The sequence below is a fragment of the Podarcis tiliguerta genome, assembly GCF_965153285.1.
Source record: "Podarcis tiliguerta genome assembly, chromosome: 5".
Lineage (NCBI taxonomy): Eukaryota > Metazoa > Chordata > Lepidosauria > Squamata > Lacertidae > Podarcis > Podarcis tiliguerta.
In genome coordinates this window covers 428305-454149 of record NC_139538.1, presented here as the reverse complement: position 1 = coordinate 454149, position 25845 = coordinate 428305, and the positions used below count along the sequence as shown (strand labels likewise).

At 55.0% G+C, this 25845-nt stretch overlaps 3 protein-coding genes across 3 annotated transcripts; all 3 read right to left on the bottom strand.

Annotated features, from left to right (window-relative positions):
- Window positions 1–1034: 1034 nt before the first annotated feature.
- Window positions 1035–6938, bottom strand: LOC310678019 (uncharacterized protein). The gene is made up of 3 exons (XM_083441295.1): window positions 6835–6938; window positions 1219–5062; window positions 1035–1133 (listed from the first exon to the last, which is right to left on the bottom strand). The coding sequence occupies exons 1-2, from the start codon at window positions 6852–6854 to the stop codon at window positions 2446–2448; spliced, it is 2637 nt and encodes an 878-aa protein (XP_083297421.1). The 5' UTR covers window positions 6855–6938; the 3' UTR covers window positions 1035–1133; window positions 1219–2445.
- A 1359-nt stretch (window positions 6939–8297) lies between these two features.
- CPN2 (carboxypeptidase N subunit 2) lies at window positions 8298–16324 on the bottom strand. The gene is made up of 2 exons (XM_083441294.1): window positions 16220–16324; window positions 8298–10340 (listed from the first exon to the last, which is right to left on the bottom strand). Exons 1-2 carry the CDS (start codon window positions 16250–16252, stop codon window positions 8670–8672), a joined length of 1704 nt encoding a protein of 567 aa, XP_083297420.1. The 5' UTR covers window positions 16253–16324; the 3' UTR covers window positions 8298–8669.
- Window positions 16325–18626: 2302 nt separating this feature from the next.
- LRRC15 (leucine rich repeat containing 15) lies at window positions 18627–25625 on the bottom strand. Its single transcript, XM_083442231.1, has 2 exons — window positions 25389–25625; window positions 18627–21653 (listed from the first exon to the last, which is right to left on the bottom strand). The coding sequence occupies exon 2, from the start codon at window positions 21646–21648 to the stop codon at window positions 19885–19887; it is 1764 nt and encodes a 587-aa protein (XP_083298357.1). The 5' UTR covers window positions 21649–21653; window positions 25389–25625; the 3' UTR covers window positions 18627–19884.
- Window positions 25626–25845: the final 220 nt, after the last annotated feature.

Genomic DNA, 25845 nt, shown 5'->3' with positions numbered 1-25845 from the left:
TACTAGCTGGACAAACATCCCTCCTCATGTCTAAACATGTCTGCTCTAGGAATGTTGTGTTTAACTGCTCTGTGTTTCACACCCCACAGAATCATCTCCTGGCACAGGCTGGCAGCAGGGCATGACCCTGGGTGCAAATGTGCCTGTGAGAGAGTCTCTTGGGATCACACTCAGCAGGACCTGTGTAATAAACGGAAATCTGTCCTTATTCCCTTATGGGGAACACAAGAGCCCTTTTAGAGCCCTTTGCAGTGTAAATTCCCCCCCCCCCATCATTCAGTTTGTACAAACTTCACACACACTCACACTCACACACTACATACGCTACACTTCTGTTATAAATTCATAGAAAATCAACCATACATCGGATTTGCACTGTTCCACTTTTATTTTACTCCATGAAGGAAGGACTACAAAATGGGGAAGGTTTGATACAGGGCACCATAATCCCTTGAGCATAGGAGCATATCCATAGGAGCCCTGCCCAGTTGCTATGCCAACCCTGATGGTCTCAGACAGAAGACAATCAAGATCACAAAGAACTTGCATATGGGAGTGGATTCAGCATGGACTGGAACAAAGGACAATGATCAGATCTTCCCTCAGGGGGTAGGAAACTGCGACTACCTTTTGTCTTCAGAAAATGACTCATGGGGAGGGGGAAACTGGGAACCAGCCAGGTGACAGGACACTCAGGTTACCACCACAACTCCTCCCTCAACCCCTCCTTTCTGTAATGTATGCATGATGTTTCTGGGGGTGGTCTTGATCTACAGGGTGGGAATTTCAGAAGTTTTTATAAGGTCTTGCACACCATTTTTCTGTGTCTTTCCTCTCTCCTGCGAGTGAGGGGAACACCCTGCTGCAACAGTACAATAAAGGCCAAGCCTACAGGCTGCTGATTTGCTCCAATTTACTCTGGTTGGTGTCTTTACTTTTTGTCCAAGGGAGCCCTCGGATTTTTCCGGTAACAGCAGGTTCTCCATTGGTCAGAGAAAATAACAGAGGCCAGGCAGAGAATACTGAGAAGCAAAGCAGCTAGGAAGCCTGATCTTTATTGAGCTGTTGCAACAGGGTGCTCCCCTCACACGCAGGAGGACGGAGGAGGAACCCAGAACCAAGGTGTGCCCGCCCTTATATAGACATTTTAAATTGCCCACCCTGGAGTCCAAGACCACCCCCAGATACATCATATATACATCACAGAAGGGGTGCAACCTAAGACCACCCCCCAGATACATCATACTTACATCACAGAAAGGGCGGTCTACAGCAGAAATCTGAGTGCGTTGTTTATCTCCTCTCTGGCAGGTTACCTGTTAATGCTCACTCGATTGGGTCCCCTGGGGAGCCTGGCCAGTCTTTTGTAGTGACAAATACTTAGTTCCTGAGCCAGGCCACAGGCTCACCCTATTCATACACAGACATACCCTTAAGACAGGTTTTGTGAATGAAAAGACAATGGGGAGTCTTTTCCATTTTCCTTTGACCTTGCAGAGAAAACATCTGGTCAGTTTGGGAGCCAAAATGGCTCCAGGACTGCCCTCCTGTGCTGCCTCAGACATGTGGCCCATACATTTATGTACATGTTTGCCTGGCAAATATATATAAGACCTTAATTTTTTATTTCAATAGTCATACCTAAGATAAGCCTACGATTTAAGCAAATTGTTACACTGGTGAGGGAGACCCCTAGGACTCAGCTACATTAGGAAAAACAACATTTTGAATGCTTTATAAACATGCGACACCAGATGGCGGCGGAGAGCAAACTATTTCTATGTGATATTTACATAGCTTTTTTCTTTTCTTTTGTAAGAATTTAATTTCTGACTGACTTATGGCAATTCCCCCTGTGTGTAAGTCCACCCCTAAAGCAATGTCAGCCCCCCAACCCAAAGTCTCTGCACACCCCTGCTGCTTCACCTGCCTTATTTAATTTGCCATGATTCCTCCATTGCATGGGGTTGGGCTAGATGACCGCTGGGGATCCCTTCCAACTCTGCCAATCTAGGATCCATTGGAGGTTTCTAAACAGAGCTTGGAGGACCTTCTGTCAGGGATTCTCTAGCTGCGATTCCTGCATTGCAGGGGCTTGAGCGAGATGACCCCTGGACTCCCTGACAGCCCTACGATTCTAGCATCCTGTGAAAGTTATGTACTGAAGTTCTCACCCTGGGGCAGCAGGGGGGTACTGTAGATAGTTTTCACTCAGGTCCACATATGCAAATAAGGGATTGAAAGTGATGTTCAGTGATTGGATAGTTACAGAAAATGGTTACTGTGGCGTTGTAGTGGAGCTCTATATAAGCAGGCTGGCTGAACCCTTCAGTTCAGTTCTGTTCTGGCCTGTGAATAAACAAGAGCTGTTTGAAGAATTGCTGTGTTGTCTGATATGTTCACCCACAACTCAACAGTGAAGGTCTCTCCTGTGGCCAAACACCATCACAGCTTCATCCTTCTGGGCTTCACCTTCACCAGTTTGACCGGCACAGTGGGCGAGTCCATGGAGCGCGTGGCTCTGTGCAGGGCGTAGACACACCTGGCCAAGGCAACGGTGCAGCAGATTTCAAGACACAGCATGGACAAATACATCATCGCAGACAGCTTGCAGTACCGGTAGTTGGAACTCAGCGAAGAGCCCCAGGCCTGGATTTTCTGGGACGGGGGCTGATGGGGGCTGGCTGGACGGCCGGGCCTTGGGCTCGGAGGAAGGGAAGCCCTGGCTGGCGTGACAGCCGAAGAGCAAAAGGTGCAGCTGGCAGCAGCTGGAGAGGTTGTCACCCAGCCAGTGGTGGGCAGGGGAGCCTGTGTCACAGCAGAGGTGGGAGACGGGGGCGTCTCAGGACGTGTAGTCGGGTCCAGCCTGGCTGTCGGTTCGGGAGACAAAGACCCAGACCTGCATCCACCTGGAAGACTGACGTTGTCAAGGCACATTGTGGAAGCTGCCACCAACGAGAATGTCTCCGTAGGGGTGGTCTCAAGCGGTGAAGGTGTGGTGGCGACTGCCTTGCTGGTTGTCCCAGGGAGCACAGGTGTGGTGGCCGATGTACCAGGGCAGCTTGTGGAGGCATCAGAAGTTGCGGTGGTTGTCCTTGCAATGGTTGTGGAGATCTGAGCGGTTGTGGTGGCACCAGAAGGGGTGGTGTGTGACATCCCAGTTGTGAAGCCAGCTGTGGCAGCCGCAGTCCTGGCACTGGTAATTTCAGGGGTCGTGGTCTGAACCTTTGTTGTCGTTGTGATCTGAGGGGTTGTGGGTGGCAGGTGAGCGATGGTCGTGGCTGCCTCGGGGGTTGTGGCCGGGGTTGTGATGGACACAGAGGTTGTGCTTGAGATCTCAGTAGTGGTGGCAATTTCAGGGCTTGTCTCGGCTGAGGTGGGACTTGGAGTGGTGATGGTGGAGATGTGAGGAGTTGGAGCCCCTGTGCTGGTGGTGCTGGTGGTTTCAGAGGATGTCCCGCTGGTGGTCATGGTCTGTGAGGTTTCAGTGAGACTCTCAGAGGTGGTGATTTGAAGAGTTGAGGTCAGAGCCTCTGTGGTTCTGAGGGTTGTGGCTGCATTTGTGGTGGTGGCAGGCTCAGAATCGGAGGTGGTTGCAGCAACAGTGGCTTTCTTAGGAGGTGGGGGGAGTGTTGTGCTCATCCTTGTTGTGACAAGAAGAGGGAAAGTCGTTGTGGGCAGAGCGCTGCTTGAAATGGGCAGAGTCGTTGGGCAAACCAGCTGATCTTCTGCCAAGGAACTGACTGCTTTGCCCTGCAGATCCCTGGGGCTTCCGCACATGACCTTTGTGGCGTCCTTCACTTTTTTGGGATTGCTGCTCATCCATCGGTGGAGGTAGAGAAGGAGGCAGTCACACCTCCACGGATTCTCCCCGAGATACACGGAGGTGAGCTTCGTGAAGCTGTCAAAGAGGCCCGGAGGGATGGTCTCCAGCTGGTTCTGGCGGAGCCTCAGGGTCTTCAGCCCCGGGAGGGAAGGTGGCAGGAGACCCTCCAGAGACGAGAGCTTGTTTGCCTCCACGTTGAGCTCAGAGAGTTTGCGGAGGCCTGTTAAAACACCGAGAGGGAGGCCTGCCAGCTGGTTGTGGGACAAGGTGAGCTTTGTGAGCCCCGTGAGGTTGGCAAAGACCCCCGCTGGAAGAGCCTGCAAAGCGTTCTTGCTCAGGTCCAGCTGGGTGATCAAAGGCATCTGCCCAAAGAGCCGGCCGGGGAGACCTTTCAGCCGGTTGGAAGCCAAGGTCAGCTGCTTCAGCTTCCTCAGTCCGAAGAAGGCCTCATCCGGGAGGGTCTCCAAGAGGTTGTGCTCCAGGAAAAGCTTCTCCAGGTTGGGCTTGTTCCTCAGCACCCTGGGAGGCAGCGTGCGGATCTTGTTCTTCTGGAGGCCGAGCTCCGTCAGGTCCTGCTGGCTGTCCAGGCTCCCCTCCGGGAGGACTCCGATCTCGTTCTCGTACAGCCGGAGGACCTTCAGCCGAGGAAGTTCCTTGAAGACGTCCTCTGGGATGGCAGCGATCTTGTTCTTGGCCAGATGCAAAAAGGTCAGGTTGGAGAGCCCATCAAAGACGCCTTCGGGGAGAGAAGGGATCTCGTTCATATGCAGGTAGATCTCCTCCAGGTCCCCGAGATCCTCAAAGAGTCCTTTCTGGAGGCCCTTGATCTGAGAGTCCCGCAGATTCAGCTTCTGCAAGCGAGGAAGAGAGCGGAAGGTGCCCACAGGGAGGTCGGCCAGCTCAGCCTGCGTGATTTCCAGCTCATCCAGCTTCTCCAAGTTATCAAAGGCCCCCACCTCTACGGTTTTGATCTTGTTGCCAATGAACAGGACTTTCTGCAGGCCGGGCATGTTCCGGAAGGCTCCACTCTTGATCTGTGTTAGGCTGGTTTGCACAAAGATCATTTCGGTGATGATAGTGCTGGCGGTCTTTGGGATCTCCGTCACGTCCCTTAGTTTGGTGTAGACTTCCTGGTGGGCCTTGGGGCAGTCGTAGTCCCCTGTGCAGGCGGTCGGGCTCTGGCCAGTTCCAAAGGCCAGGCAGAGGAGGAGGACAATGGCCACTGTGGGCACCATCCTGGAAGGAAGCAAGAGATGTCCATTAGCCTTTTCACCAAGAAAGCGCACATCTGGCGAGCCTCTCTGCAGCTGGAGCGTCCGGATTCCTGGGGTCTGCTGCATCATGTACACCCTCAGCTCCTTCACAATCTGCTGTTTTGTGGGAGCAGTCAAGTACAACATTCCTAGAGTGAAGATGTTTACACCTGGGGAGGAATGTTTGTCCAGCCAGCAGGTCAACTTCCTGTTTCCTTCTGGGCTGGGACAGACTTCCTCTGCATGGGACTAGAGGTGGGCGTGGCCTCACCTGTGCAGGTAACGACAAAAGCACAGGGCAGGGCAGCCATCTCTCTCTCTTTGACATTGAAGAAGCAACATCTGCTTAGCCAAGATGCCAAGAAAGGACAAAGGGACGGTCTCCTTATGAGATAGTTTCCTGGCTGGTGTCCTTGTTTTTTTGCCCAAGGGAGCCCTCAGATTTCTCCCTTAACACTGGAGAGTCCAAACAAGCAGCAGACCCGGCCGCCTGCCTCCGGGCCAAAGCCTCTCCCCTCCAGACCCCTGAGCCGCCATTCCCCCCACAACCAGCCTTCCCACCCCAAAGGCAGGACTTCTGGCAAAGAGGAAGAATGGTGGTTAAGCAGGGGAGGGAGGCTGCCGCCTCTGACTCAAGGCTCTCTTATATTTCCCCTCCCAACCACGAGAAACAACTGTCGTTTTAAAATACTCAGAAAAATCTTGATCCTCCCCACCACCCTTTCCCCTCCAGCTGGGTCCTCAATCCCCAAAGAGAAGAGGCAGCTGCCGTCCCTCTAATCTAACCCCATACAGCCTGCACTGACTGGCAGCAGCTCCCCCAAATTTCAGCCAGGGGACGGAAACTTGCACGTTCTGACTGCAAAGCAGCTGCTCTAGCTTCACACAAACACACAAAACACACACACACGTGTGCATGGCAAGGGAGCTGACAGGTGGAGATCTGTTATTTAGTTCACAAAATTTATACACTGTTTTTGTTTCCTTAAAAAAGAGCAACCTCAAAGCAGTTACAGAAAGATAAAACAAGAAAATCAGGCAGACATACAGAAAGTTAAAATGCTAAAATGGATTCCCATTCATACCAGCATTTCTAAACAGCCGGGCAGGCTTGCCTAGACAAGGAGGCTTTTTAGCAGGTGCCCAAAAGAGGGCAGCAAAGGCACCTGCTTGATCTCAAGTGGCGGGGAGTTCCACAGCGCAGGTGCTGCCATACCAATAGATGAAGATCTTGCAAATGCCGAACAGGGATTACGCGGCACCTGGAACAGTGCCGATTCCATCGCTGGAGGCGGCTGAGTGGATGCAGGTGAGCTTTGGCACTTTTGCGGGTGAGCCGGTCTCTCTGAACCAGGGGTTGGCAAGGTTTACCTCGCCTGGGCCAGTTCACTCCAGCAGAGATCCCTCTGTGGGTTGGATTGTGCGTGTGAGTGAGCATGCATACCCGCGATTTCCAGCCCGCGATTTCTGTGTCTGCGCAGACACTATTACCGGCGCCGTAGAAGTAAGTCCCCGTGCCATGCTGTGCCGATTTAGCGCAGCGTGGGGGGACTCGCCGAGCAGGCGGCTCGGTTTGGGGGCGGCTCGTGGGCCGGTTAAACGACCCCCGTGGGCCGCTTGTGGGCCTTAGGTTGCCTACCCCTGCTCTGAAGCTCTGAGCCCCCTTCAAGGCAGCAGGAGCCCAGAGAAGAGCAGCAGAGAGATGGGCTGGAAGGAAAGCGCCTTCCAAGCCCCGGGGAGCCTTTCAGCACTTACCAAAGTCGGTTGCCGGACATTTTGCTGAGCCGGGAGAGTCGTGCACAGGCTGCCGAGCGAAGCGCCTCCAGCCGTATCTGAGGGAGGCATCCAGCGCCCGGGAAACAAAGATCTGCCCTGTGCAGATGTTGGGCAGGTCCGTCTGGTGAGATAAAGGGTCCCAAGTGACAAATTCTTGTCACAAAACTGGGCATCAGCCAAGGCCTGGGCCCGGCTCTTAACTGGGAAGGGTTTCTCTGGGACCCTAGAATTGCAGAGTTAGATGGGACCCCTCCAGCACAGGGGTTCCCCGAGGGTGGGGCAGGCCACCCTGGAGAGGCAGGAAAAGGTGGCAAGTGGACAGGAAGATTCAAGGACAACCCAAGAAACAGTTAAGCATCTCAGTATAGTATAAGGTAAAAAGGGACCCCTGACCATGAGGTCCAGTTGTGGCCAACTCTGGGGTTTCGGCGCTCATCTCGCTTTATTGGCCGAGGGAACCGGCGTACAGCTTCCGGGTCATGTGGCCAGCATGACTAAGCCACTTCTGGTGAACCAGAGCAGCACACGGAAACACTGTTTACCTCCCCGCCGGAGTGGTACCTATTTATCTACTTGCACTTTGATGTGCTTTCGAACTGTTAGGTTGGCAGGAGCAGGGACCGAGCAACAGGAGCTCACCCCGTCGTGGGGATTCAAACTGCCAACCTTCTGATCGGCAAGTCCTAGGCTCTGTGGTTTAACCCACAGCGCCACCCGCGTCCCAGTATAGTATAGCCTTTTCTACATGCTCAGAGACCAACTGTGGAATTATCTGTTCTAGGACCCTTCCTGGTATCCATGTCAAGCTCACCTATTGGAAGTAAAACTACCTTTTCCTATCTTGTTTTTCATTTTGTATTTTCAAATACAGGAAGAGAGAGCATATTTAACCCCCTCCCCTCCTCTCCCACCCCCCTGTCCCAATTAAAACTTCGTATCAAAAACAGCCTGTACAATCATACCTCAGGTTACAGGCGCTTCAGGTTGCATTTTTTCAGGTTATGGACCGCCAAAACCTGGAAACACTGGAAGGGGTTACTTCCAGGTTTCAGTAGTCGCACATGCGCCGAATCGCAACCTGCGCATGCGCAGACCGACCTCTGTTGTTATCATCCCCATGAGAAAAATGTCAGGTGTTTGGGGAAAATATTTTTAAATATCTTTTATAATTCATTATATATAGTTTCCAAAGATTCTTTAATTATTTTACAGGACATGTTAATAAAAGATCCCTCAATTTCATTACACTTCCAACATATACCTTTTTCTTTTTTTAGACATTTTCGCCAATCTGGTAGGTGTTAAATACTATCTGTGGGCCATTTTCATCACTTATTATTATTATTATTATTATTATTTTGCTAGAGTTATAAGCTATGCCCAGTTATGAATGTGTGTCTACCCTTACCCCATGCCCACAAGAAGTTCCCACACAAAAGGAATAAAGAAAGCTTGGTTTATTATATGAAATGAAAGTGACAGAATATATCATTGCTGCTTCAGGCCGCAAATCCTACAAGACGTACACCCCCACCCTGCCCTGGGAGCCAGTGGATCCCTGCTTTCAGAATCCCCACTGGGTGACCTTTGGGATCCTGGGGAGACCCGCAGATAAAACTACACAGACAAAGCCTGATTTGGGTCACAACGGCTTCTGTTTCTGTTTCTGGACTCGTCTGTGATGATACCAAGCACGTCCTGACGACAGCCCTGCAGTGAGGATGCAGCACGGCTCAGGTGGGGCTGGAGCCCCCTCTCTCCGGAGGGCACCCCCTGCTCTCCGGGCCACACTGGCAGGGCAGAGGATGCCGGCCTCAGGGGGCTTCCGAGGGGGCTGCCACCGCCTCCCCTCCGGGCAGGGGCTCAATGCTCACGGCCACCCGGACCTTCACTGCGCCGCAGCCCGAGTCCAGGACCCAGTCCTTGCTGAAACTCTGCCCTGCCTCCTGCGGGCTCCGTCCTGGCGGGAGACTCAGGCTAAGCTGGTGGCAAGCGTCGCGGTCGCACGCCAGGTGGATGGCACCTGCCGGATCCTGGTAGGTGCACGGAGGGCGGGCGCTGGGTTCCGCGGAGGTCTCCTCCATCCCCGGCTCCGCCCGGCACCGGGAGGGCGCCAGGCCCCGCCGACAGACCAGCTGCTCTTTCTGCACGGCCGGCAGGCTCAGCCCCTGCAGGTGAGCCGGGCTCCTGCACAAGGCCCGTGCGTTGATCAGGGGGTCCGTGTCCTGGAGCCAGTCTCTCAGGGGGGCCAGGTGGCAGTCGCACGTCCAGGGGTTGCCCTTCAGGGCCACATTGCCCAGGATGACGTTGCCCTCGAAGACCCCCTCCGACAGGGTGGCCAGCTGGTTGTGGGACAGGTCCAAGGCCTCCAGGGTGGTGAGGTTGGCAAAGACGCCCCTCGGCAGGGCGGTGAGATTGTTGTGGCTCAGCTGCAGCCTGGCAAGGGCGCTCAGACCCTTGAAGACCCCGGCGGGCAGGTGGGCGAGGCGGTTGTGCGATAGCCCCAGGAACGCCAGGCTGCCCAGGTTGCCAAACAGCCCCTCGGGGATGCTCTGGAGACAGTTGCCCTCCAGGGAGAGCTCGGCGAGGTGAGGGGTGCCCTGGAAGAGCCCGTCGGGCAGCTCCGCCAAGCGGTTGCCGTCCAGGTAGAGGAAGGTGAGGTTGCGCTGGGCGGAGAAGACTGCGGCTGGCAGGCGCTCCAGGGCGTTGTGCTGGAGGTGGAGGCGCGTCAGGGCGCTGAGCGGGGCGAAGGTGCCCGGGGGCAGCTCTGCCAGGGCGTTGCCGTCCAAGAAGAGCTCCCGGAGCTCTCTCAGGGGGCCGAAGAGGCCGGCGGAGAGGCCCGCCAGGCGGTTGTCGCTCAGCTTCAGCACCCGCAGGGCCGAAAGCGGGTCGAAGACCTCCGCGAGCAGCTCCGCGAGCTGGTTTTGGGACAAGGTGAGGGTCTTGAGGGATGACAGCGGGCGGAAGACGTCCTGGGGCAGAGACCCGACCTCGTTCCCCTGGAGGTGGAGGGCTTCTAGGCGCGGCGTGTGGCTGAACAGCTCCGTCTCCAGGCTTTGGATGGGGCTGAACTTGACGGCGAGGGTGCTGAGGTTGGCCAAGCCCAGAAAGGCCTCTCCGCTCAGAGCGCTCAGCTGGCTGGACGAGATCTCCAGCTCGCGGAGGTCCGGCAGCCCCTCGAAAGCCGCGCGTCCCAGAGACTCCAGGGGGCTGCCCAGGAAGGCGAGTTTGGCGAGGCGGAGACTGCCGGTTCTGTTGGCGAAAGCCCCGCTCGGAAGCGAGAACAGGGGGGCTCCCACGAAGAAGAGCTGGGTGGCGCTGGCGGGGACCCCCTCGGGGATGTCCTCCAGAGCTTCGTCCGAGCAGAAGACGGTCAGGTTCCCAAAGCACTGGCACAGAGCCGGGCAGGGAACCGCGGGGCCACCGGGCTGTGCCAAGGCCGAGAGGCAGAGCAGCAGGAAATGCCCGGCGGCCACCCATTTGCCCTGCGGGAGAGGAAGGCAAAGGAAGGCCGGTAAGTGCGGGAATGTTCAGGAAGGCAGGAGAGGATATGCTGTTCCGCCACTGAGCCCAGGAGAGCGCTGAGGCCAGGCTGGCCCAGGAGGCAAAAGAGAAAATGCTGCCCACTGTGGAAGGAGGCGCGGATCCAGAATTGGCCTCCACAGTCACTTACGGACTCACTGTTCAAACCATGTTCATGGAAGACAATCTTAATCAGCTATGAGGGATCGCCAAAGAAAGAAGAGTGGCAGCCCCTGCCCTTTGGAACTCCCTGCCACTTGATACCACACGGGCACCTTCTCTGGTATTTTTTTAACACCTTTCTAAAAACTTTCTTGTCTAAAAACATTCTTCAAGCCTGTCCAGATGCTTGAAAAGCTGGCGTGAATTTAAAGCTCTTTCAGTATTTTAACTTTGTATATGTTTTAAAACTGTTCTTGTAAACTTTTCTTGATTTTATAGTTTTATCTTTATGTAAACCACTTTGAGGGTGTGAATGGTTTTGTGTGTTTTTTACAGTAAAGAGGTGTAGACATTTTATGAAATGATGATAATGAATAATTTGCCTTGACTGCTAATTTGTGATTCTTTGTGGCTAATTAGCTGCTCTCCCTGTACAAAGGTCAGAGGGGGCAGGGTTTCTGTTGAGGCAGGTGATTAGCTGTGGGAGGAGCTTATCAGACCTTGCAGGCCAGCGGCGCGCGCCTAGCGGCGCGCGCAGTTTGATCCATCTTTTAGATTTAGGCGAGCTAGTCTCAAACGTTTGTTGGGGGAGACCTAGGGTTTTTTGGGAGGGAGTTGTTAGTCCTGTCTTCACACTTTTTATGATGCAGGACCGCTGTAGCCACCCCCAACGACACGTTCTCAAGATGGAGGGGGAGGGAACAGCTGCAGTCGCCTGCAGTTCCTGCGCAATGCTTGCCATCTTGCCAAAGGTTGCAGGCAGCTTTACATGCAGCAATTGCATGTTGATTGCCCTCCTAAAAGACAAAGTCCAGCAACTGGAGGAACGTGTAGCTACACTCCAAAGAATTAGAGAGCTGGAGCTCTTCTTGGAAGCAGCAGAGCAGACCGTCTCCACCAAGGAGGAGACAGGAGACTCCCCTGGGAAGGAGGCTAGTTCACCAACACAGGGGCCCGATATGTGGAGAAACGTGACTCAAAGAAGTAGGAGGCCCAGGGTTCGCTCTGATTGTTTAGAAATACACAATCGCTTTCAGGTCCTCTCCCCTAGCATGGAAGATGAAGAGCAGACTCCATTTGAGGATTTCTCCCTCATTACAGTCGATCAGGTATATGAAGATGAGCAGCAAAGTCAGTCCTCAGGGAATGTGCAGGCGACCTTGGAACGGACCGCTCACGGAAGAACCCCGACCAAACCTAAGAGGAGGCGTGTAGTGGTGATAGGGGATTCCCTACTGAGGGGAACAGAAGCAGTGATCTGTGGGCCTGACAAGATGTCTCGGGAAGTGTGCTGTCTCCCCGGGGCTAAGATCCAAGATGTAACTGAACGACTGCAAGGAATCATAAAACCCACTGACAAATACCCCTTCCTCTTGGTTCATGTGGGAACCAATGACACTGCAAGCAATAGCCTCCAGAAGATCAAAAGAGACTACGAGACTCTGGGCAGGAAATTGAAGCAATTAAATGCACAAATGGTCATCTCATCTGTCCTCCCAGTTGAACGACGTGGGCCAGGGAGAGAGGGGAAAATAGTGGAAGTAAACAGCTGGCTTCGCAAATGGTGTAAACAGGAACGGTTTGGATTCTTAGATCACGGACTGCAGTTTCTTGAAGATGGACTTCTGGCAAGCGATGGGCTGCACCTCACAACGGTTGGGAGGAATGTTTTTGCCAAAAAACTCAGAAACCTCATCAGGAGGGCTTTAAACTGACTAATGTGGGGGAGGGAGACAGTGCTCCTGAAGGTAGGAGTCTATCAATTGATGAAGATGATCATCCAAATGTCATAGACCAAATGGAGCAAACAGCAAGCAGACCTAGTGGTGGGAGGAGAAAATCCTTAAATAAGAGACACGGGGGAATGACTAATGGACTTCAATGTCTGTACACTAATGCACAAAGCATGGGAAATAAACAAGATGAGCTTGAGCTCTTGGTACAGCAAACTAAATATGACATAATAGGCATCACTGAAACCTGGTGGGATAAGTCCCACGATTGGAATGTAAAAATGGAGGGATACAATCTATTTCAGAGAAACAGACCAGACAAGAAAGGAGGAGGAGTGGCGTTATATGTCAGGGATGTGTATACCTGTGAAGAGATCCAAGATTTAGAACCTCAAAGCCAAAGTGAGAGCATTTGGGTCAAAATTAAGGGAGAGAAGAATAACAGTGACCTCATTGTGGGAGTTTACTATAGATCCCCAAGCCAAACGGAGGACATAGATGATGCCTTCCTGGAACAGATGGCCAAGCATGCAAAAGGAAGGGAGATAGTAGTAATGGGGGACTTCAATTACCCAGATATTTGTTGGATGTCAAACTCAGCCAAGAGCATAAGGTCAAACAGATTCCTCACTGGCCTTGCAGACAACTTCATTGTCCAGAAAGTGGGAGAAGCAACAAGAGGAACAGCCATTTTAGATCTGGTCCTAACCAATGTCGATGACCTGGTTAATGGGGTAGAAGTGGAAGGATCATTAGGCGCAAGTGATCATGCTCTTCTGAAGTTTACTATACAGAAAGGAGCAGCCAAGCATACTAGGACTCAATTTCTTGACTTTAAGAAAGCCGACTTCATAAAACTTAGGGAAGTGCTGGGTGAGATCCCATGGACAGTAATACTAAAAGGAAAGGGAGTTCATGATGGCTGGGAGTTTGTTAAGAGGGAGATAGTAAAAGCACAACTTCAGGCAATACCAATGAGACGGAAACATGGAAGGTGCCTAAAGAAGCCAGGGTGGCTATCTAAAGAACTTTTAACTGAGTTAAGATTAAAAAAGGATGTGTACAAAAAATGGAAAAGGGGGGAAACCACCAAAGAGGAATTCAAACAAATAGCCAGCACGTGTAGACACGAAGTCAGAAAAGCTAAAGCACAGAATGAACTCAGGCTTGCTAGAGAGGTTAAAAGCAACAAAAAAGGCTTCTATGGGTATGTTCGTAGCAAAAGGAAGAACAAAGAAACAGTGGGGTCACTCAGAGGAGAAGATGGTGAAATGCAAACAGGGGACACAGAAAGGGCTGAACTCCTCAATGCCTTCTTTGCCTCAGTCTTCTCCGATAAAGAAAACAATGCCCGACCTGAAGAATTTGGAGGAAATGATTCAGCAGAGGAAACACAGCCCAGAATAACTAAGGAGATAGTACAAGAATACTTGGCTAGTTTAGATGTATTCAAGTCTCCAGGGCCAGATGAACTGCATCCAAGAGTATTAAAAGAACTGGCAGGTGTGATCTCAGAACCACTGGCAGTCATCTTTGAGAATTCCTGGAGAACAGGCGAAGTCCCGGCAGACTGGAGGAGGGCAAATGTTGTCCCTATTTTCAAAAAGGGGAAAAGAGAGGACCCAAATAATTACCGCCCAGTCAGTCTAACATCAATACCAGGGAAGATTCTGGAGCAGATCATTAAGCAAACAATCTGTGAGCACCTAGAAAGGAATGCTGTGATCACCAATAGTCAGCATGGATTTCTGAAAAATAAGTCATGTCAGACTAACCTGATCTCATTTTTTGACAGAATTACAAGCCTGGTAGATGAAGGGAACGCAGTGGATGTAGTCTACCTTGATTTCAGCAAGGCATTTGACAAGGTGCCCCATGATATTCTTGTAAAGAAGCTGGTAAAATGCGGTCTTGACTATGCTACCACTCAGTGGATTTGTAACTGGCTGACTGACCGGACCCAAAGGGTGCTCATCAATGGTTCCTCTTCATCCTGGAGAAGAGTGACTAGTGGGGTGCCACAGGGTTCTGTCTTGGGCCCGGTCTTATTCAACATCTTTATCAACGACTTGGATGATGGACTCAAGGGCATCCTGATCAAATTTGCAGATGACACCAAACTGGGAGGGGTGGCTAACACCCCAGAAGACAGGATCACACTTCAAAACGACCTTGACAGATTAGAGAACTGGGCCAAAACAAACAAGATGAATTTTAACAGGGAGAAATGTAAAGTATTGCACTTGGGCAAAAAAAATGAGAGGCACAAATACAAGATGGGTGCCACCTGGCTTGAGAGCAGTACATGTGAAAAGGATCTAGGAGTCTTGGTTGACCACAAACTTAACATGAGCCAACAGTGTGACGCGGCAGCTAAAAAAGCCAATGCAATTCTGGGCTGCATCAATAGGAGTATAGCATCTAGATCAAGGGAAGTTATAGTGCCACTGTATTCTGCTCTGGTCAGACCTCACCTGGAGTACTGTGTCCAGTTCTGGGCACCACAGTTCAAGAAGGACACTGACAAACTAGAACGTGTACAGAGGAGGGCAACCAAAATGGTCAAAGGCCTGGAAACAATGCCTTATGAGGATCGGCTAAGGGAGCTGGGCATGTTTAGCCTGGAGAAGAGGAGGTTAAGGGGTGATATGATAGCCATGTTCAAATATATAAAAGGATGTCACATAGAGGAGGGAGAAAGGTTGTTTTCTGCTGCTCCAGAGAAGCGGACACGGAGCAATGGATCCAAACTACACGAAAGAAGATTCCACCTAAACATTAGGAAGAACTTCCTGACAGTAAGAGCTGTTCGACAGTGGAATTTGCTGCCAAGGAGTGTGGTGGAGTCTCCTTCTTTGGAGGTCTTTAAGCAGAGGCTTGACAGCCATATGTCAGGAGTGCTCTGATGGTGTTTCCTGCTTGGCAGGGGGTTGGACTCGATGGCCCTTGTGGTCTCTTCCAACTCTATGATTCTATGATTCTATGATTCTAATCAGTGTCACTGACTGGGGGCTTGTCAGGGCTTCCGCTTGTCCCCCCCCCCCCCTTCTAGAAAGCACGGATCCAAACAGCACTCGTTTCCTTCCTTGAGCTCTGGCTTTGAGTTCTATCCCATATCCATATCCTCATCTAGGTGCCCTTTTTCTGCCCCCAGGAGGCAAGAGCCCTGTGTCTTCCTACATATGTGAGAGACACTATTGGTGGTTTTTTGCTGTAAGGGGGAAATCCTCATTTCTTTGCTGGGAAAGGCCTCTGACGCCACGCAGAGAATGAGGAGGGCATTTCATGTTTTAGAAAAATGCCAGCGAGGGACAATGGCACCAGGTCGCCCCTGCCTTTCCTGTAAGCCAGTGGCTGGGGGGCTTCCCTCTGCCCACTCCCCCTGCCATAACAAATCGGGGCACGGGATGCTGGACCGTCCTTGTGCAATGGCACAAGGGACACCAACCTCTGCCCTACCCTTAAAGCACCTTCAAAGTGCATTCCGCCCCTACACACACACACACCCCCCAATGGGAACAGTAGTTTCGCCCTCACAGAGCTACAATCCCCAGCACCCTTCGCAAACTACAGTTCCCAGGATCCTCTGACCTGCTTCACATATCTGGTGCATGAACGGCCTTAGACCGGATTCTCACTCCCTGCTGGCAGGGCTCAAATCTGAGCAGTCACACCCAAATCACAGAATTGTAGAGTGGGAGGGTGATCTAGCCCCGTTGCCTTGCCATGGAGGAATCACAGCTTCAGAATCCCCCCCCCCCAATTCTGCTTAAAACCCTCCACCACCAGGGTGACCTTTGAGGAGATCCATTGCTCTCCCCATGCCCAACAATGTGAGAACCCCCTGAACTGAGAGCCCAGACCCCTTTGCACTGCCCACCCCACCCTCTGCTAAAAGGGGGGCTTGGTTTGCTCCTGCCCATTTCGGGGGACACCTGGGCACTTACCCTGGGCGGGTCCAGGCCCTCAGGCAGAGCCATGCTGCCGTCCTCCCTCCTCTGCCTGCCAGAAAAAAACTCTCCCACTGCAGTGTTTGCCAGCCAAGATGGGAAGTCACTGACCCACCAAGTGGGACGGACCTGGCGGCCACGTCCTGGGTCCCCGCAGATTCCGGGCAAGGGCCGGTGGCCTCAGAGGGGGCGGGGAGGGCACTGGCCTCTGGGCAAACAGGCAGCAGGAAGGACTGCCTGGAGGTAGCAGAGGCACCTCAAAGTATTTCTCTCAAAGTATCCTAGGACAAGTTCATGGAGGAGGAGAGGGCTATCGATGGCTCCCAGCCAGGATGGCTCTGCTCTGCCTCCACAGATAGAGGCAGCTATGCTTCTGAAACCACAGGAGGGGAGAGGGTTGCTCTGCTGTGGTCTCCCTTTGGGGAATCTGGTCAGCTGCTGTGAGAACCAAGCGGGGGAAGGAGGGGGAGCTGGAGGTGTAAAAACGAGACTTTTTTGCTGAATTAATTACGCTGAATAGTTTTCATTGGATTTTGAATATATGTGCAATTAATTATCACAGCTTTGCATTTTAGTGCGCGATTGTCTTCTTTGCTGGTTGTGCAATCCTGCTATTCCGAATAGGGCTTTTTAGAGTGTGTATGGGAGAATGGGGCACTGGCAACTGGGCAGGGGTGGCCCCTAAAAGCAGCGGCGGAGCAAGCCGATTGGGCGCCTGGGGCAGCACCCATACCCTGCGCCCAGGGGCGGGGCCAGACACTTTGTGGTATCTCTGCCTGCCTCCTTCCACTCAGCCGCCCTACAGCTGAGGGGGAGGTGGCAGGCAGACCGTTTGGGGCAGAGCGGAGCCTGCGGGGGCCCAAGCCACTGCATGACTCCCAGGAGAGACGCATGGCTCAGGCGCACTGCAGGCCCCACAGCGAGTGCCGCCTGGCATTTTGTCACCCCCTCAGTGGTGACACCCGGGGCGTCCCGCACCCCCCTTCCTCCACCCTTGCCTAAAAGTTAGGGAACCACTTTTGGTGCCTTCAGTACAGGAGGGGAGCGACTGGGAGAGGCTGAGCAGCTTCTGCTTCTGAGCAGGAAAGTTAATAGCGGTTTTGCCTTCCTCTAAAGAGCAGCCCCTGCAAAGGGCCTCTCCTGCCTTATCTGGTGCAGAAAATAAAAGGGAGAAGAGGATCCCCACCCCGTGCTTAATCAGTATGTTTTTCGCTTTTTGGAGAACAGCAAATAACAGAGGAAGGCTTGATTTTGCAATATGCGGAGGCCGGCCTGGCATGCGGCAGAAACCGCCAGTCGTTCCTTAATTCCTTCCCTCCAAACACTTCTGGGCTGCTCTTCAATTAAAACGACCCAGGGGTGTTTTGCCTTCAAAGGACCAGATGCGGGATGAGGGGAACCACCCCACAATACCCGGTATCTCAGGGAGCCGGAGGAGTTGCCATGCCCGCCTGGGCACCGAGGACAGTCACTCCCTCATTCACCCCACGCCACTCCTGCTGCCACGTCCGGAGGACTCTTGGCTGGGCCCGTGGGCAGGAGAGCCAGCCCTGCTGCTGCCACCTGTATGCTGAGCCCTCGACTTAGACCCCGCAGCAGCAGCCCCCTGAGCGCAGGAGAGATTTGCGCATTGGTGGGAGAAGTGTGGGGCTTGGGAGATGCTCCACTGTTTGGCTCCAGAGAGTTCACAGCAGCCACAGGTCTGGAAGTCAAACCAGATGAGGAACAGTTTAACCTGGAGAAGTGGGGGGCAGCACAAGAGAGAGAGAGACGTCTCCAATATCTCAAGGGCTGCCACCTGGAAGGTGGAGCAAGTTTGTTCTCTCCTGGTCTGGGGTGGGGGGGGGGCCAAACCAGCAGATTCAAGTAACCAGAACGGAGACCCAACATGAGGAAGAACTCGGGAGGTGGGGATTCTCCTTCCCTGGAGGTTTTTAAGCAGAGGTTTGGTGCTGTCATGCTTTAGCTGAGTTTCCCGCAATGCAGGGGGTTGGACTGGATATCCTTTGGGGTCCCTTCCAACTCTACAATTCTATTATTCAATTCCGTGTGTGCTGGATGTGCTTTAAAGGTATGGGGCAGATCCACTCTGAGATTTGGGTCAGGAGGGGGCAATTTAAGGACCCTGAACTTTTATATCGTGAGTTTCAGCCTGGAAATGCAAACCAGCCTCAGCCCTGCCTCCAGCCTGCAAAATTATCAGTGGCCCACACTGCAGGGCTGTTGTACCCAATTCACCACCATATGTACACTGATGTCAGAAGCAGACCTAAAAGTATCCTCCTGGCCTGAGAGTCACTGGGTGCAACACTCCCCCCCCCCCCCCCCGATTTCAGGGGAAGAGACGTGCAGGGACCCCTCAAGCCCACCCAAAGTTCACAAAACGTAGTCGGGGCTAAAACCGTAACCACAGGTGTTTTTTATTGAGCATTCCACAAACAGAGTGGCTTCGAAAGAGAGTTCTTTCTCCAAGGAATTTGACGCCCCCAAAGTGAATCCGTCCGGAGTATTTCATCTACAGAGAAAGGAGTGGCGGCCCTCCTCCAGTGGCTGAATGGCCCAAAGAACCTGGAAGGGAGATAGAGTGCCTCTGGACAGGCAGGTTCTATAAAATCAGAGGAGCCGCCTGGAGCAGCCAAAGCAGGCCCAGCACCCGGCCTCCGCAGTGGCCAACCGGATGCCCCATGGGAAACCCACAGGCAGGATTCGAACCCCAGCCTAGGGAGATGCTGCAGGCCAGTGTTGCCAGCATTGCGCTAGATGGAGAGCAGCGGCCAGGCTTCTTTTGCCCCCTGACTTTGCAGGGATCCCAGTCTGGCTTCCCAGCAGGGGCCTCCCCTCCCCCCGCTGCAACCCCCACCGGCCCCTGAGCTTCCCCTGCCCCCCGGGGGCTGAGGACCCTCCCTCAGCAGAAGCAGCATGTGGCTCAACCCAGGCTAGTGGCCCAGGAGCCAAGTCTCCTTCTCTCCTCTGGCAGGACTGAACCCTGAGGGGGTGTACATTTCATATATTTCATTGCATTTATATAGCACCTTTTCCTCCAAGGAGCTCCAGAGAGTGAGTGTGGTTCTCCTCACAACAGCCCTGCAAGGCAGTCTAGGCTGAGAGGCAGAGGCTGGCCCCCAAGGGGGGCATCACATGGCTGAGAGGCGATTCAAACCCTGGACTCTCCCGGGTTCCTAGTCCGGCGCTCTAACCACTATGCCACCGCTGCCTCTCCCGAAGGGCAGGGACAGCAAAGCTGCCCACATCCCCACCGCCCCAAAGAGCAGCCCCGCTCTCCAGCCACGGAGGGTTGCCTGCATGGCTGAATCACCACGGGATGCAGAGCAGGACAGACAAGGGCCTCATCCTGCCCAGCTAGCCTGGGCTGCAAAGGCCATAGGGGGGTGCACGTGAGTGGATCTATGGAAGAGCTTCCTTCGTTGCAAGGGGTTGGGCTAGATGACCTTTGGGGACCCCTTCCAATTCTCTGACTCATCCATCGGCTCCTTGCTTCAGAAGGGCATGTGTGTGAGCAGGTGGGAGGGTGCCCGTTGTGCCCGTGGGAGGGTGGCATGTCTGGGGAAAGGGATACAGAGCCCGGCATCTCCCCCCACCCCGCTGCCCTCCCCCCTGACCCCATTCATCAGTCTGGTTGGCTAGCTCTCCTGAGCGCCCTTCTATGCCTTGGCGAGGTCCCGGCGGGCCTTCCTCCTGTACCCGTAGACAGCCGCCGCCAGCAGCGTCCCCAGGAGCAAGGCAGAGCCCACCACCAGGCAGGTGACCACCACCCCCGTCTGGGTGCGCGTCAAGCCCCAGATGCCCCCCTCGGCCGGCGCAACGCCTGGGGTGAGCACCCTGGGGGCTGCCGTGGAAAGCTCCTGCTCTGCCTCTGCGCTGCCCCCTTCGTGGTCCAGGGGCGGCTGGCCACGCGTGGGCATCAGGGTCTCTGGGCTCGTGTCCTGGTCAGGGACCTCCGCCTGGCCGGAGGTGGCCATGGTGAGCCCCTCGGTGGCCTCTGGGCTCTGTGCCGGACCGAAGTGCTCCTCCTCCAGTTCGACAATGGGCTGCCCCTGCAAGGGGGGAGGCCAGGTGCAGACAGGGCGGCTGCCCCCCAGGCGGGCACTGTTCTCCCTCAGCCAGCGCCCGAGGGCCAGCAGGGCGTCGTCGCAGCGCCAGGGGTTGTCGTGCATCTTGACCTCCCTCAGGCGGGGCAGCTGCTCAAAGATGCCCGCCGGGAGGCTCTCGAGGGAGTTGTTCTGCAGCTGGAGGTTCACCAGGTGTGGTGTGCTGTGGAAGAGGCGCTCTGGCAGGGAGACGAGCCGGTTGTTCTGCAGGGAGATGTTCTGCAGCTTGCCCAGGCCCCGGAACGTCTCCCCGTCGAGGGTGCGGAGCTGGTTGGTGTGCAGGGAGACCTCCAGCAGCTCCCCCAGCCCCTCCAAGGCCAGCGGGGAGACGGAGCGCAGCCGGTTCCTGCTCAGCACCAGCAGCTGCAGCTCCGTCAGGTTGGCAAAGACCCTGGCGGGCAGCTGGGCCAGCTGGTTGTCGTAGAGCCACAGCTCCTTCAGCCGCGGCATGGGGCCAAACGTGTCCAGCGGGAGCTCCCGGAGCGCGTTGCCGAAGAGCGAGAGGCGGGAGAGCTCCGGGAGCTCCAGGAGCAGCCCCCGCGGGAGGGTCTCCAGGCGGTTGTTGGACAGGTGGAGCTTCTGGAGCCGGCGGTTGGCCGAGAGGAGCCCGTCGGGCAGGCGGCGGATGCGGTTCTGGTGCAAGCCCAGCTCCTGCAGGTCCGGGAGGGAGGCGAAGGCGCGGGGGGCCAGCTCGGCCAGCTGGTTCTCATAGAGGCGCAGCACCTGCAGGCGGCCCAGGTGGGCGAAGAGGGCGGGCGGGAGGCGGGAGAGGCGGTTCTTGGCCAGGTTGAGCTTGAGGAGGGAGGGCAGGTGGTCGAAGGCCCCCGGAGGGATGGAGGCCAGGCTGTTGCCGTGCAGCTGCAGTTCCCGGAGGGCGCCCAGGCGGCTGAAGTGCGCCGGGTGCAGGCGCAGGAGCTGGTTGCCCGAGAGCAGCAGCGACTCCAGTTTGTCGAGGCTGCGGAAGAGGCCGGCGGGCAGCTCCTGGAGGCGGTTGCTGGCGAGGCTGAGGTAGCGGAGGGAGAGCAGGCCTCGGAAGGCGTCCGGGTCCAGGCGCGCCAGGCTGTTCTTCTCCATCCGCAGGGCGATGAGCAGAGAGGCATTGCCAAAGGCCTCCGCCCCCAGTTCCGTCAGCTGGGTGCCGATCACCTGCAGGCTCATGGCGTTGGCGGGCAGGGGGCCGGGCATGGCCGAGATGTGGGGTCCCGAGCACTCCACCTGCGCCGTCCGGGAGCAGGCACACTCCTCGGGGCACTGAGCCCACGCCAGCGCCAGGCAGCCCGCCAGCAGCAGAAGAGGGGCACGGCCTCTGGGATCCATGGGGCCTGTGGGCAAAAGACAGGTCAGGCGTTGAGAGCAGAAGGACGTAAGCCAGGGGGGCCCAAACTGTTTTCAAAGAGGGCCAGATTTGAAGACGTGAACACGCACGAGGGCCAACCTTTTTTTCCTGATATTATTTATTATGATATTATTTGAGCAGTCAAAATACAACATTCCTTGTTTTCCTAGAGTGAACATGCAAGGGGATGTTGGTCCAGCCAGTTGAAACTTCCCGTTCCTCCCGGCTAGAGCATCCTTCCTTTTGCATGTGATAGAAGGTGGGCATGATCTTACCTGTCCAGGTAACAAAAGAACAAGTCACGCAGCACTCTCTCTTTTTGACTTCCTTCTTTGTAGGACCAGCTTTTTAGCTAGGGACTGCTATGCTTTCAGATAGCAGAAGCACTGGGATTATTTCCCCCATATGGGGTAGATCCACATGTACATATTTGTAACAAAGTCTGCCTTCAGGAATCCAACTGTGAACTGATGTGAGTAAACTTCTTTTATTGACTTTGAATAAGGTTGTGGTCTCTTTGTTCTTTTAAGAGGGATTCAAGGGAAGTTACCAGGAACGTACAACTCAATCTGAGACGGACTGAATTGTATAATAGTGAGAGGCTTACACGAGCCTGCAACCAGCTATCTGCTGTGCGTGTAAGAAGGGGAATGTAAACTCTGCTAAGTAAAGGAAGTTGCTAGTGCAAGTTAGGAAGGATATTAATAAACAATATTACCTCTCCTGCCACCCTGGACATTGCCACAAATGATCCACCAGGAAGTCCGGCGGAGCTCAGTGCTTCCAAGATGAGAAAATTATGAGGCTGCCTCCCTTGGTTGGGCCTGAATGTGCTCCTCATTAGCGCCTGAGGCCAAAATGTTCCCCAGAGCGTTGGGCGCGCTTGAGGGCTCGGAGCGGAATAATATTCGCTGGTGAGGCTCCTGGCTGGAAACTCTGAGCAAGGCTGGTGGTCAGAGAAAGCTTTGTGGCTGCCGTAATTGCACACAGCCAAGGCATGCTCTGGAGGCGGCACGGAGTCTTGGCAAGCGCATGGGCTGCTGCTCTGCCTTCAGGGCCCAGGAGCTCATCTTTGCTGGCCAGGAGTAGCGCATGATGCCAGGGAGACCCCATCGCAGGAGCACCAGCAGTAGCCAGCCAGCCCCAGGCCTGCAGGAGAGAGCGGGGAAGGGCAGGGCAAATATGGTGTACGGTTCTGGTTGCCTCACCTCAAAAAGGATATCGCAAACACGGGGAAGGTTCAGAAAAGAGCAGCCAAAATGATCAAGGGGGTGAAGCCCCTGTGAAAAAAGATTGCAGCACCTGGGACTTTTAAAAAAGAAAAGACGGAAAGGAGAGTTTTCTTCAGTGCTAGAATTCATGGGCAGCCAAGGAAGTTGAATGTTGGAAGATTTCAGGATAAAAGGGCGGGCTCCCTCACACAGCGCCTAGTTAACCTCTGGAACTCCCTGCTGCAGGATGCAGTGGTCCCTGCAAACCTAGATGGCTTTAAACAAGGATTAGGGAAATTCATGGAGGAGGAAGAGGAGGAGGCTGCCAAGGGCTCCCAGCCAGGACGGCTCTGCTCTGTCTCCACGGTCAGAGGCAGCGATGCTTCTGAATCCCAGTTGCTGGAAACCTCAGCAGGGGAGAGGGTTGCTCTTGCCTTCAAATCCCACTTGCAGGCCTTCCACTGAGGCACCCTACTCTGCTGGGGGGGGGGGGGCAGCAGCGCTCTTCTCCTTGCAACAGACCATTTCAAGGCAGCCGCTCGTCAGAAGGAAGGGCTGCAAACTTGGCCAGGCCAGAGCCAACAGTTTTATGTGGCCACCTGCCAGCTTGGAAAGAAAAGCATGCAGGATCCTCTTGGGCTGGCAGACAGCCTGGCGGGTGCAGCTGGTGCCACAGGAGGCATTGCAGTGGGTGGGGCTGCCGCCTGCTGGTGTGGCCCCACCCCACTTGCAGGCGCCTGTGGCCCCAGCCTTTTCTCTCTGCCGTGGGGCAGCTCAGCTTACCAGGCGGGGCAGCTGCAGTTTCCCCACAGGGGCTGCAGCGCCAAGGACCCCCCCCCCTTCCTTCCTCTTCTGGGCCGACGGTGTGGGGCAGTGTATCTCCAACTTGAGTCCCCAGCTGTTGCTGGACTACAACCCCCATCATTCCTGACCACTAGCTAGGGATGATGGGAGTTGTAGTCCAACATTTGGAGACCCAAGTTGGAGAGTGAATGGAGGGGCATCTTGACCTGGAAGTGCCTTTTCTGGACTGTTGAGGGCCCCCCCCCCCGCACCTTGAAGTGCTTTCCAAGTGGTTAGAGAGGCATATGAATGGGAGAACCACCTGGCCCAGCATCCTGTTCCCCCAATGGACACCCATTCCTGCATGGCAAGGGGTTGGACTAGATGGCCCTTGGGGCCCCTTCCAACTCTCCCATTCTAGGATTCTCTGCCCCAGAGTGGAGCCCACAAGCAGGATCCGAGCCCAAGAGCTTCCAGCAGCTGCTATTCAGAAGCAGGAGCCTGGCCCTTGTGGCTGGCAGCCAAGGCTAGCCTTCTCCTCCGCCGTGGATGACAGCTGGAAGGGCCCTCCAGGGTCATCAAGTCCAACCCCGGAAACTTGTCTCATCCTCTTTTAAAACCACCTCGGTTGGTGGCCATCCCTGCCTCCTGTGGGAGGGAGTTCCACGGTTTAACTCTGTGCTTCCTTCTATCTATCCTGAATCTTCCAGCTTCCAGGGGTGCCCAGCTGTTTCTCCTGTTATGAGGGTCGGAGAAAAACTTCTCTCCTTCCGCTTCCTCCTTGCCAGGAAACGTTTTACAAACTTCCACGGCGATAGCTCAGTTGGTGGAGCTTGGGGCTCTTAATCTCAGGGTCGTGGGTTCGAGATTCCTGCATCGCAGGGGGTTGGACTAGATGACCCTGGAGGGCCCTTCGAGCTCTACGATTCCATGATTCTGTTCCCTCCTCTTTCGCTCGCCTTTCCTGCAAACTAAACACCTCCGACCGCTGCCCCCTTTCTTCCTGGGGTAGTTGCTCCATCCCCACCGCCCTCCTTTCTGAACCTCCTCCAACTCCACGGCATCCCGCCCGGGTGGGATCCTGCGCGTCGCCCACGCCGCCCCTGAGCTCCCCGGAGCAAGAAGAAGGGGGCGGAAATGGGGGGCACTTGCTGCTGCTGCCGACTTCTGCTCCGCTGCTCCTCTGCCAGAGCAAACAGTGGCTTCAGGAGGAAGGAATCTCTGCAGAGTCAGCCCCCCCCGGCTCCCCCCCCCCGCCACCGCAGGCTCCCTTTCCCTGGCACATCTGGAAACGGTTTTCCCTGCAGAAGAGCCTTGTTTACAGAGAAAGGGCTTGCAAAGCGAGCCGAGCCCTCCCCGGGGAGGAAAACTTCGAAAGGCAGCGGCTCTCCCTTGGGAAGCATCCCAGGAGAAGCAGCGCGGCAGACAGGAATTTCGCAGCTTGTCCCGCCCGAGGGCGCCTCCGAGGATTCAGAGACGCGGCTGCAGCCGCCTAGAGTTCCGCGGATATTCCCGGTCCTTTCGCTTCTCTTTGCGCCCCTTCCATTTGCCCGGTGCAGAGTGGAATCGCAGAGCGGGTAGGGGACCCCAGGGGTCATCCAGTCCAACCCCCTGCGATGCAGGAGTCGCAGCTGCAGAATCCAACAGGTTCCATCTCGGGACAGTCCCCTTCCCCGCGGGGGCTGAGGAGGCAGCAGCTCCCCTCACGGAGGGGAGGCGACACTTACCTGCTGGAGGAGGAGGGCGGAGTCCGGCGGTGGTTCCTCGGGCGGCTGCAGAGGCTGAGCAGGATGCGCTCCCGTCCCGTCCCGGGCTGCTTCTCCGGCTCTCTGGCGCTCTCCTCCCTGTATTTAAACTCCCCAAACCAATGAATCAGCAAAGGGGGGGGGGAGCGTCACAGGTTCCTGAATTCGCCTTTCTGGAAGAGAAAGAGAAGGACGGAGGGAGGGAGGGAGGGAGGAGAGTGGGCGTTTGGGGGCTGGCTGGGTGGGAGCGACTGAGGAGGGGGCTGCCGCCTCCCTGAGCCCCACACCCCGCCTGCTGGGCTCCGGGACGCCGTCCTTGATGTCCTCCCCCCCGAGGGCCGCCTTCGCTTAAGAGCAAAGAGGGATGAAGTCGTGGGACCAGTTCAAACCCAGCTCTGGGAGGGAGAGAGAGAGAGAGAGAGAGAGAGAGAGAGAGAGA